This window comes from Dermacentor albipictus, unplaced genomic scaffold (genome assembly GCF_038994185.2).
Source record: "Dermacentor albipictus isolate Rhodes 1998 colony unplaced genomic scaffold, USDA_Dalb.pri_finalv2 scaffold_11, whole genome shotgun sequence".
NCBI classification, from domain to species: Eukaryota; Metazoa; Arthropoda; class Arachnida; order Ixodida; family Ixodidae; genus Dermacentor; species Dermacentor albipictus.
Window position 1 is genome coordinate 10,624,992 of NW_027225565.1, and position 13,203 is coordinate 10,638,194.

Here is a 13,203-nt window from a genome sequence, read left to right on the forward strand (position 1 = left end):
GACGAAAATAAGCTTGCGAATCCCCAGGGGCTACGGCGCTAGTTGAATAGTACTACGGCGCTTGTTGATTTTGTTCAGGATGACGTCAGCGTTTCGTTCAGCGTTTATTTCTGAGAAAATTAGTTGAAGTTACGTTTATTTGCGTCACAATGGTGGCCGTAATCAGGCAAACATTGACAGCATTTCATTAGAGGATGCCTGACTACTCTGTGGAGATTACGCACGGCGATGAAAATAAAGAACACAGAAAGCTTCGCTTACTGTACTTCACAAGACCTGTCAGGAATTTTCAGCCGTTGTGTAGGTACGAATATGGGCAAATAAACTTTTATGGCCTTCGTAAAGCAATTAAATCAACATCAGCTGTCACATCTACGAACGACCACAATAGTTTTCAACATAGTGCTACAAGCCGAGGGAAACGTTCCCGCTACGCTTAGTGTTGTTGTCGGAAAGGATATATTGCGTTTCTGAGCTACCAGAGTTAACATTTAAGGAGGGGTGGAACTTGCAATAATAATAATAATAATAATAATAATAATAATAATAATAATAATAATAATAATAATAATAATAATAATAATAATAATAATAATAATAATAATAATTCTACTTCATCTTCCCAAACATTGACCCGTCCGAACGTACAGTCCCTCTTAGGTCTGAGCGATACGAACACATTTCTGCGTATGTGACTGTGTGTTCATATTTTGCGGCTATCCCCCAAGCAATCCTTAAAAATGGAACGCTGAATCCTGGCAGCTTTAGAAGGACTTCCTTTCGAGCAGCGCGGCGTGCAATTCCAGCGACCCCTGTGCGTCCGTGGATTACATTCCATTGCAGGGTATTACAGTCAAGCACACAAACGGAACCATTTGACTGATCTGGCCACATTGTCGCGAGGCAGGATTGTCGAGCTGACGTTGTAGCTTTTGAACGGTATAGTTATAAATAAAAAAAAAACAGATATACAGTGCAGGGCTCATTCAATTTCGCCCATTACCACCGCCCCCAAACGCAATGCTCAAGGAATTAACATAGCAACATATTTCGATCGCAAAAAACTGTAATATAAACTCATATAACAATACTACTTTCACACCAATACACTGAAAAAAATGTAAAAAGATACGAAACAAAAGCGGACGCACTCCCCGCAAGCGGCGCCACAGTTTCGTTGCACTATCGCCGCGGGATAGCGACACGGCGACTAGCTCGCAGCGGTTGCTGGGCGCGTCCTCGCCAAACCCTGCGCAAGGTGACCATCCTGTAAGCTGAGTGGAGCCGCCAGTGCACCCCCAAAGGTCTACTGTGGCCATCGTGCCAGCGAACCGAGTGCCCTTCGAAGTCGCTGGTCGCGTGGTCAGCAGGGAACGCACGGTGAGCCACTCAGCTTGGATAAGCACAGCGGAGGGGACGGCAACGCCGCCTGGAGAGCCTGGGACTGTTGCAACGCTGCAGTTGTGACGAGGTGCAGCCGAGCAGACGGCAGCCACCCGCGCGTTGAAGCAGGAGACGGTGGGCGACTCCTGTCGGGATTGCCGTACTGTCGTCTGCTCTGTTCGCGGAGAACCTGATGGAAGAAGGGAGAAGATGCGAATTGTTTGTGACTCAGCCAGGGGGAGAGTCAATGTCCTCTTTCCCAATTGGAAAATTAAAAATTTTACAGCAGGTGAACGCACTGTATCGCCGAAAACAACTTCTCGATGGTTTGAGCTTGTGTGAAGCTGCTAATGATGTGTTCTACGCAGTTAATCGAATATACTTCAAAAAAGCTATCATCCTTTCAATGTCTTCAGAACGATTAAAGTACAGATTTATCTTTTACACATCTAGGAAAGAAGGTTTGTCTATATGAAGGAGCTCTGCCAAAGGAATAGTTATGTGCTGAACAAGCTTTAGAGAGCGTAAGTGTAGAAGAAGAGACGGGGTTTGGTATGCAAAACAGCAGCATACGCGAACATGGATGAGTGCGTATACTGTTCGAATTACTTCGAACACTCTCTCACCTAACCGTACACGGTGAAATAAAACGCTTTGTCTAATGCTTTCTGTGATATGGATAACGCATTTGCAGTGGAAGAGGAAAGGAGTTGTAGAGCTTTGAGGACATGAAAACTCAGTTGTACGAAAGCACTCAACGTTGAGGAAGGCTCATGAATGAGAAAAAAGTCATCCACGCGAACTTTCGCATTTTTTTCAGAATTTAAAAAGGGGAAGCGAAATAAAAATTTGGCTTTGTGAAATCTCGTTTTCACTGTTTGTTTTAAGTTCAACTATAGTATGACGCTTTAAAGAAAACCCTTCACCATTTTTCAGAAACAGAGCTCCTCAGTTGATGAAAAGTTCGTCCGGGTCCGGAGAGATCGACCTTATGACCAACGCCTTTGATTGGCGGTATTTCTGAGTTAACGAAGAAGTTAACAGATAGCAGCAGGAAGGCGAATTAATCGACATCTCCAAGCACATGGACACTGAACATCGGAAATCAGTTCTACTGAGCAGCGCAAAGGGAGGAAGGATCATGAAAGAGAAAATTGTCATCCACCCAAATCCATGTGTTTCGATTGTCGACTGATTCGCCTTCGTGCTGCGTTCACTGAAGGTAGACTCCTGTTTATCTCAGATGGTGGAAAGACCACCCCGGAAAGGCGTCTGTACCGGCTTCGATCCGCGAACCTGGACGAATGTTCCTTGAATTTCGAAGCTTTCTTTTATAGGCAGCTAATCTGGACACGTGGCATGCTATCGTCGTAAGTGGCTGCTGGCGGAAGCTTGCGCGTTTTCTGTAGAACGATCAGGTTGTTCACCAATACCTGAAGATACAGGGCAAATATTCAAAAAGGCAGGTGAAAGAGACCTGCTATAGAAAACAAGCCACGCGAGACAAATGCAGTGATTAGGCTGTGGAAAGCTGAAATTTCGTTCCCACAGGCGTTAAAGATCCAGCTTTGGAAGCCTGTGGAAATGACGAAACGTTTGGCTCGATTTTCGAGGCAAAAACAGCCACTGTAATAACACTAGGGCAGCTGTCGATATAGTCAGTAAATTGTATGTAGTCCGACAACATCTTTTGATTGATGCCTGTCTCAACTCTCCGTAAACAGCGTAGGGCTTTTCTTGAAAGCGATTTTGGAGACACTGTTGAACAAATCCCCATGGCACCTTGATAATCCAAAGCTTATCGTTGTAGCACCGTCGGAAGCAGAGACAGTGTGGTTTAATAGCACGCTCCTATCTCTGCATGTGAAGCGGGTAGCACTTCACTTCCACGGTATTTTTTTTTTCAGCTAGACACGACTTAGTTATACAGAATGGCACCAGAGGGCGGAAACAAAAACTCAAACATTATTTTCGATTGCTTTTTTACAGTGTTGCTGCTGAGATATTGTTATAAGATATTGCTTTAAAGAGACGTAGCAATCTGTTGCACATTTAGTAAGTATTCGTGTTTATAGCAAGAGCGTATTCCTTCCACAACATACCTAAGTACATACGAGCGTCTCTGTGCTACGTATATAAATAATATAGCCAAAGAAAGGCTACTTTGCCATTTAAGGCGAGCAATGAACGTAAAACGCACAATTTGTCCCCTTCAATGTGAGCAAGCAATATACAGTGCTCCAACACTGTTGTTTATACAGGCATCTATAATTTCGGCAGAGAGGTGAAATAGCATACAGGAGCCCCTTAAAATAAAGCTATTCCAATCCGTTTTTATTCCAATCTGTTGACGTCATATTTATGTAACCATCGACGCAACCATCGTTCGGTGACCCGCGGCGTTGTTTACAGAGGCCAATATGAAGCGCTCCTCGCTATAGGAGGAGACTTTGCTTTGCTTCTAAAGCAAATAGCATTGCCTACCTTCACTCGTTTGTCTAATTGGCGGATCAGAGGCGAGGACTACGTAGAAGTGGCGAGCGTTTCATTGGGGCCGAGCTACCGCAGTGAAAGTATATAACCGGACGAGGATGGCAGTGCCGGCGTCGGCGATTAGCCCGCTTCCCTTTCCTTAGCTTTCGCTTTCTGGTAGACATGCTGGGGGACATGCTACGGAAGGGTAAAAATGCCGCTTGAACGAACCCTCGGGGTAACAAAGGTGGTGGAGCGATGTCGCGTACCCGTGAACGAAAGTATGCGGATCACGGGATCGCCAACAAAACGGAATTTCTTCGTAATTAACATGCGTAAACGGAAACCAATGAGGGCGTTAGAAAAATCATAATGCAAGTTTGGACTGCAGTCTTTAATATCAATGTGCATTCACAGACACAGGACAAAATGAGTTTTAACGGCAATCTCTTTTCCGTATTATTTTAGTCATGGGAATGGGTGCCGAAAGGCCTCGACAGCATCCTGTGCCGCGGAAAAGTTCCGAAAAAATTCAGATTTTTACGTCACTTCGAAGTGGTGAGTTTTCGTAGTTTTTTCACATCTCGTGACTGGCCGGCGAAGTGGGGACAGCCCAAAAAGATTTGACCAACAGCGCACGGCTCTTGGTGAAAAAGTCGAAGAATCTGAAATATTTTTCTTGTTCGGTTTAATTGCAGAAATGGAATATAATAATTATAATAGTTATGCGTTATTGCGCCCATGGATGTTTGGGTAGGTCATGGTCAAATGAAGCAAATTAAAGCGGTCATGGACAAATGAATGAAAATAAATTAGTGCTACTCATTCGTTTCACAAAAGGATTCATCGGACTTCTAAGAAAGAGCTCTGCCTCTAGACGAGCAATACAGTATTGCACTTTAACGCCTTAATAGTTTGCCATTTCATTTACAAAGAACCACATCAAAACTTCAGACCGTAAAAATAGCCATGTTTAAAAAAGCGCTGATGCGGATAAGAGGACCTTCGTACAAAATATTGCATACGAAATACAAGCAGGCCTGTTTGTATCTAGAAAAATAGGCGTTTTCGACACCGAAACCGACAAGAACGCCTCTCGCTCGCTGAAATGAAGGAGACAGTAGATCACTGAGAACGAACTCGCTTGACCCTTTGGCAAACTCTGACAGTTCACGCATCACCCGGGCCAAGTGAAATAACGCAGGCCGTGGTTTGGGATTTACGGCACTCGCCGTTTGCTTAAATGCCATTTGTGGGCTCGAATTTATTAAAAGAGAAATTACCGGCCAATCTTTGCCAAGACTACTATCATAGCCTGGTGCTACTCATTTAAAATCAACCTAGCCAAGTGTAAAATTCGTTGCTGCTGGACATTAAACGGGACATACAGTGTCATTTGTTCTTGAATACTTTAGTTTCGAGGTGACCTCGACGCTTCGGGTGGTACGGAGTGTAAGTCAGGACTCAGTTTTCCATCGGCATCCAGATGTATATATCTGCACGAGAAACTGGCTACTCGGCATAGTTTCTGTATTTTTCTCAAGACTAATGCACGGGAAAATCAGTTGCGCAATATTTAGTATGCCTGCCAAGAGAACTAAATAACTCTGTGTCGCGTCCTCCTGGGTGGCGCGTTTCCTTCCACATTCAACTGTCGTCAGTGCACCCACAGTATACGCTGCGCATGTGGCTGTTGACATCGCGAAGGTGATGTGAGTCAAGGCACATCGCCTAGGCTGAGAGACCCTTATGGGTTTCCTCTATCGCTTCGTTCTACAGTCGGGTGGATGACAACTTTGCCTTTCTTTCGCTCCTTTGCGGACACAATGACAGTGATTCGCCGCTTCCACCAGGCGATACCTTTTCTGTAAGACCATATTTCACCACCATATGGTCTAGCGACTGGTCTCATGGAAGACTATAGATTGCGAGGCAAAAGTGGCTACAGCGACTTTTGGCTTCCGCGTATTATATCCACGGTGGATCGACAACCCGCAGCAACACATTTTCTCTATCTATTCATTGTTAAGTTGGCGCGCTTGTTTGTTTTCTTTCCTAAATATTTACATATCAGTTGTATGTTTATGGTATTTCTAAAATAAAAAAAAATCAATTACGGTGTTTTACGTGCCAAAACAACGGTCTGATTATGAGGCATGCCGCCGTGCAGTACTCCGGAAATTTGGACCACCTGGGTTTCCTTAACGTGCACCTAAATCTAAGTACACGGGTGTTTTCGTATTTCGCCCCTGTCGAAAGCAGCCGCCGTGGCGGCCGGGATTGGATCCCGCAAGCTCGTGCTTAACAGCCTTACACCGCTGCCACTAAGCAATCACGGCGGGTGTATCGTACTATTTCTCATCCTGCACGCTTTTATCTATAAGACGTACTTTCGTACGAACCTTATCGCATCTATTATACTCCTGTGATATTGCGTCTTTTTTCATGGTAGATGTATATGGTTCAGGTGTCCATAGAGAAGTCAAACAGTAAACAAGCCCGCAGCCTCTAGCTTTCCTCTTCGTCTACGAATTCACGTGAAGTTACCAACGGTACTGTCCGCTTTATGAGTCAACACATGCAGATTTTAGAAATATATCGTTCATATATTACTCAGCTACAAAGTTGTAGACTTGGTGCAGCTCTTTACCTCGTGTCTTTTCAAGTTTTTCAAGGTTTCACGTTATAATTTCAAGTTATATGCGACTGAAAGAAAAGAGCGATTATGCGAACTAAAAATTTGCTCTTCACAGCCCGTATATTTTTACATACTCTCTCTATCTCATAACAGCTTTGACTGTAAAGTCAAATAGCCCAGAACTGGGTACTAATGAACAGTCTACATGTCCTTCTACAAGTACGGACATCGGTATTTGACGAAAGCGCTACAATCCCTTCGCTGAACGATAATTTTACATTGAAAGATTACGCTAGATGATTACCTCAAACCGGCCTATAGGCAGTAGTTCATCGTGACACCTCGGCTTAGCCGAGCATATATGTGACCTACAATCACGGTGTCTCTTACGAGATAAGATGGCGTAAATGGAATAGTAATGAAAGAGGCCGCACATTGACTGCAGCGTATTAGTTGGACTGGTGTTTGGCTTACCTCGCGTGTAGCCTCCAAATGCGGCTGCTTGGTGCAGCCACGCCGTGCGTGTCGCCGTTGCTCTCAGCCTTGATGGCGTTAAGCATCGTCAACGCGCACGGCAGCGGGTCACGTGGGTGGATGCGTAGCCTGCAGCCCGAGACGTCGAGGCTGCGCTCGGCAGAAGTCACGTGGTCGCACTCGACGAACCGGCCACTCGTGGTCGCGGCCGCTTCCGATCCACGCGTACTCGGGTCTCGCGCACTGCGTTGACAATGCATGGCGACAACGAACACTGCTGTTGCAATGCACATTCGTCAAGCAAGGCTCCGACGAACGCCGCAGCTCGTCTCAGGAAACGTGTCCTGCTTCATTGGAAGCAAACAGCGCCTTCAGAATCGAAACACTAACGACGTCATCGCCCATCCGGGAAGCAGGAAAATAGATTCTGGCTGCTCAATTGGGTATTCTTACCATGCATATATGCTACGAAATGACGATTGGCGCGGAATATGCATAGTAATGTTGGTTCTGGAAATCCAACTACCATGTGTTAGGATATAACATAATTTATTCTAACTCATCCTCACCACACTGAAATGGTTTTATAGATTGCCAAAAATTATTCTGTTTATTCCAGCAATTGCTATTTTTCGTTGTATTTCAAACTTGATGTTAAGGCGCGACCGAAAAGACCTCTACCAGCGGTATTCTGTGTTAGGATTTCTCTCTTCGATTTTGTTTATTCACAAACGACTTCAGTCGAACCAATAAAGAAACGTAAAAAAATAAGAAAGTGCCCTAATAAAATACTTCGCGCTCTACTGTGATTAATACGTCATGCGCCACTCGATTTACTGTCAGTTTTTCGTGCCAGAATTTCAAGACTTTTTGCTGTGTGTTCAATTTAGGCACTTTTTTTTTCATAAAGGGGCAAAAGCCTGAACTTCATCCTTTGATTCCCTGCTTTTGTCTATGTGACACAATGTGGTATCGGAAAGGTGTCCTTTGGGACAAGAAAGTGTCTGAATGCACGCTTTTCAAATGTTAATTTGCTATTTGATTCTTATGCAATTTTTATGGAAGCAGAGAGCGGCATCGTATATACAGAGGAGCGCCAACTTATCACGTACCCAAAGATGTTGTTCTTGTTCTCGTTGCTATTATTATTATTATTATTATTATTATTATTATTATTATTATTATTATTACGGGGTTAAAAACAGTCAGACGTGTATTTACACAATATTTACAACAATTATATCATCTGACAAGATGGTAGCCAGCGCGCGAAGCCCAGAACATCGTCTCCTTCCGAAGATGATTAAAACATCTTCTTCGTCAGCTTGTCACATTAATATTATTAATATATTATTATTATTATTATTATTATTATTGTTATTATTATTATTATCGTATGCTGCTAAGTTCTTAGCCCATCTTTTTTATACCATTGTTCGCACACGAAGATATATCAATACAATAACACTGAGTCATAGGCTGTAAGCCTTCCTCAAACAATGCTATCCAACGAAATGACGTGGTCTAGCTGTGAGGAGAGTTGAAATCAGTTGGGGAACCAACACTACCAAGCAACGAATGGATAAATAAATATGATAGGCGCTGTATTCACGCGTAGAAGATACAAACCTCCCAATTTACGGATTGGTTCTCCTTGGCGCAAGTCGTGTTCGTCTCTCCTTCTCTAGACTTTTTGTAAAAGAATAGCAATAATTGCGCTTTCGGCGGGCTTTATCTTCCTTCTGCCAGACTAGTGCCGATACGAGACGTCGCCGAATTCGCACAAGTCCATTCAAGGCGCTCAATCGTAACTCCTTGCTTGGCCTTGGGACGTGAAAATTAAGCGATGAAATTCTTTGTATTTGCGGCATATAGCGGAATACAACCGACTGCCTGAGCCCACGTGTACATTTAAGGCGTAAACGTGTAACTCAACAAGTTACACGCTGTCTTTCTTTTCTTTGCGAGGCAAAACAACCCGTCAATGGCATTTTCGCAACAGTATAGAAATAACATAAAATTTGTCCACTGAGGATGTTTGGAGTGGTCCTGACATATGATATAGAAAACACCGAATTGACCGTTACCTCTGCATCAGTAGGCGCACGGTGAACCTCGAGGCTTCCACCGTCTGGTGCCAGGCTCCTTGCGCGGTCCATGGTACTTGCATGGTGGTACGCAGGGGCACGGTGTCCTTGACGCCCATACCAACGAGCGGGTACCACTCGGCCCTCGGGAACAGCCTCCTGGGATGTCCTGCGTGGCTGCCGCAAGTGCGTTCGTCGACCGTGTACCACGGCTTGAGGTACCGATTATCCGGGAGGACGTCCTCGGTGGCCATGTTACTGAACGAGTAGGCCGCGTCATCCTTGGGCCCATCTGGAAGTGCGGCGAGTGAAATCGGGGAAGGCGTCTTGCGGCATGGCGTCTCTTCCGACATGGTTGACAGGCAGCCTTGGAGGAGACGGTGAACTTCGATGCCGCTAGGTACGCCGATCTCCATGACAGGTAGCAGGACGATGCGGTTCCTTTCTGCGATGGTTCTACGTGCGTCCGCCACGATTAGCTGCGTGTTCGAAAGCGCGAGACAGATTCTCCTTTGTCGCGTGGGCCTCGCGTGCCAGCGCGTGAGGGCGTGGCCTCCGTGTCGTTCTTCTTTTTCCTCTCTTCCATTGCTTAACCTTCTTTAGCGAGTCATAGCGCTTTGCTAATAATGGAATAATAATAATAATAATAATAATAATAATAATAATAATAATAATAATAATAATATAGTAATAATAATAATAATAATAATTGCTAATAGTAATAATTCTGGCCCGCTCGCGAGCTCTAGCGGTGAGTGAAATTAGCTGAAATGAGAATGTGTAAAACCCGCAACGGCTGTACAGATATGGGCAAAATTTGTTGCATTTAATAGATAAGGTTACAAGCTATGAAATATGATTGATAAAAACGGGTAAGTCCAAAAAATATTCATACGCAAATTTTACACATCGTAATCCTCCAGCAAAAACAGACAACGCACTTCTATCAAGTGCATCTCTCCGAGAAGATAAAGCGGGAAAACGGCATATATGAAATCATAGTCTACGTGAAATTGTTACAATGTTTACAAGTGTGTTGCGGAAGTCATCATAAAAATAGTGGTACTGTTCAGAAAGGTGGGTCATAGATCACGTTTATCTGCTCTAGCCGTATTATTAGGTGTAGTTTAGTGATTGGTAATTCTGTTTTTCATTGCTGAATTAAAGAGTTGTAAACATGGCGCTTGGCTTTCGTGTATTTTGAAAATATCGAACAATATTGATATTACCTTTGTGTTCGAAATGCAACAAACCGCATCGAAATTGCTGTTGTGGTTGCCGAGTAAAAAGAAATCTGGCAGTTTTGCACGAGGCGAAGCATCGATTGCGATAGAAAATATTAGGCGTCTATACGGAGGGAGGATAGTACTTTTATCGGCCGTAAACTAGTAAACATTGGCTATTGACTAAATTCGCAAACATAGTTTTATGCGCGCACACGGAAACATGAACACATCTCACTCGATGAGCGCGGACGCCCGCTGTAAAAATGCTGGCGTCACGAAGAGCGGCATATGCAGCGAGTGAATTGACTCTAGTGCTGTCTCTCACTTCAACGCGTTCTAAGCGCACACGAAACCATCAGCTAACGGCACACCTACGACTATGAACCGACCACCTGTCGCTTTCACGATAGGGCCGGCGCGACCGCGCAAAGCCGTGGCATACGTAGACGCCGCCATAGGAGAACGTGTCTTCTCCTACTCCCCCCTCCCGGTGCCTTGCGCCCGAAGGAAGACGGCGGGCTTGCTCCCCGCCTCCCACGCTTGCACGAGCGAGATCGAGCCTCCATCTTTGGCTCATCCTCACACGCTCTCACTAGCAGCTATAGCATGCAGCTAGCGGCCACGCCGTTATGGAACTTGGACTTTATACGGAATATCATGACGACCGCGGTGACGGCCTAAATGTGCCTGGAAGTGTCTATATAATTAGTTTTGCAATGAAACGATGAGGGCTCCCCAACTAAAGCTTAGGCTTGTCACACATACTGTTAGCAGAGGTACAGCGCGTTCAAAGGTGCCAAATCGTCAGGGCATTGAAGTAATGCAATATGTCAACGTGAATGTCTGCTGTTAGGAATGGCCGTACGGGGTGGCAACGTGCCAGCTTTCAGCCCGCCGCACGTGTTCCAAGCCCCCCAGACGAGGCGCCTTCCGAGAACTGCGGATGACCGGCAGCCACGTGGCGCGCGGTCAGCTCTGGAATGTGGTATGCCGCCGCGCCACCCGGGACGGAGCACAGTTTTACGAAGCCCTCGGTCGACGACACCGCGAGCTATGCTGTACCGAGAGTTGTACAAAGCCCTCTGACGTCGACTCCGGAGCCTTTGTGTGTGGGCTCGAACTTGTGTGCATTAGTGTGTGTGGGCCAAACGGCGGGGCGGTGGCAAGTTTACAATGATTGGACGAACATTCCCGACCACTCGTGCTCCGTCCACGCCGAACGGTGACGTCAAGCGGAAAGCTTATAAGCAGCGTTTGCCGGCTGCTAGAGCGTGCTCGTGTCGTGCTCGTCGTAGGGAGCTGAGTGCTCGTTGTTATGCTCAAAATGTAGTAGTGAGCTGTGTGCTCGAATACTGTTTGCTGAATGTTAATCTTGCGGGCTCCATATGGGAGTCGCGCTAGACTGCCGATGTGTGTCTTGTCTTAAAATATGTTAATCTGTAAATAAATCCTGTTCACCGAATTCATCTCTACGACTCCTTCAAATGGTGGCAGCGGCGAGGTAGTCCGACGACCCCTACATCTGCTTGACAGCCGTAGGATCGTCCGACGAATCTAATACTGCCTGTCTATCTGCAGACTCCTCGAAACGCCTGCAGCCGCACCTTCCAAGGCGTATAACCTCTTTCTAGTGACTTGTATCGTTGTATCATTCTTTTATTGTTGACATCTATCATTCCCCATCCAGAAGGGAAGAAGTGCCCACGCGGGCACTACGCACACATCGTTGTGCAGGAGAGCGCGCCGCCTGCATCATCATCATCATCATCGTCGTCGTCATCATCATCATCATCACCACCACCACCACCACCACCACCACCATCTTCATCATCCAAAACCTTCATTGGCTTCTATTTACAGGGTTATTTGTGGCAGTCTGTCAGGGTCATTTTTGACGCTCTTTGCTGGGTTTAGTAGGGGTGGGACCCTTTGTCCAGGGCTCCATTAGTTTCAACTGCCCTTCGTGCTCGCTGCACGAGACCAGTTTGGTCCTAGCAGTGGTCGCCGGCCAGCTGTGCCTGCCATTGCTCCCCACTTGGATTTATGATTTTGGCGACTGCTGTCATATGTTGGCATTCCCACGTTATCTGTTACAAGGTGGCTACCGGATATTTATCTGCGCATCTGGCGGGGTACACGTTTTACTGTGTAGATTTAAGTTGGGCAAGGTTCCTGTCTGCATGGAGCTGTCTCGAATAAGTGACCTCCGCCCTCGTGAGTGATTTATGTGGGGGAGGATAGCGTATCCTGGTTCCCCTGCAGTAGTGTGCCAATAAATCCGAGTATTCACTGGTAACAGACGGTGGACTTTCGAGTTTGGATTCTTCGGGTACACGGATTGCATACCGTTGAGCAACATGTCCGTCTCTTCGTTCCCCGGCATTCCTGCATTGCCCGGCACCCACAGGATCTTGTGTTGGATCGGCTGTGGCTGTGTTGTGTGGAGTGTTACGCCGCCTCTCATCTCGGGGAGTAAGTAGTACACAGAGGGCGCGGTGGCCTATTCTGCTGTTGAGGAAATGTGAATCAGCTGGAATGGTTAGTGATTTGCCGGTTCTGAAGCCATCCGCCGCAGTTAGAGCGACGGCTCCTCAGCTTCAGTCACGCTTCTTCAGTTTATTGAGGCGCTTGTAATTTCGGAAAGGCTTGCGTTGAAGACCATGGCCATTCTGCGTCCTTGTTCGCGATTTTGTGCGGCTGCGTTCACGTACACTACGTCGTTTTTGGTGGAGAACGTGCGTTTGATGTCTGTGCGTTGGATGTCTTCAGCTGATGTCGCGTCCATCGGGTTCCCTTTTTTAAAATATGTTTGCGAAACTTTCACAAAGCTTGTAATAGAACTTACAAAACATATTTCTCGTTAATAATTTTTGCCCGGCATATGAAGGCTCCCCACGATTTACAACGTGAGTCTGTCTTTGCC

The 13,203-nt window shown here is 45.8% G+C and overlaps 1 protein-coding gene across 1 annotated transcript; it reads right to left on the reverse strand.

The window, feature by feature from the left end:
• Positions 1 to 1,048: 1,048 nt before the first annotated feature.
• On the reverse strand, positions 1,049 to 9,470 carry LOC139051387 (uncharacterized). Its single transcript, XM_070528407.1, has 3 exons — positions 9,055 to 9,470; positions 6,968 to 7,210; positions 1,049 to 1,573 (listed from the first exon to the last, which is right to left on the reverse strand). Exons 1-3 carry the CDS (start codon positions 9,468 to 9,470, stop codon positions 1,390 to 1,392), a joined length of 843 nt encoding a protein of 280 aa, XP_070384508.1. The 3' UTR covers positions 1,049 to 1,389.
• Positions 9,471 to 13,203: the final 3,733 nt, after the last annotated feature.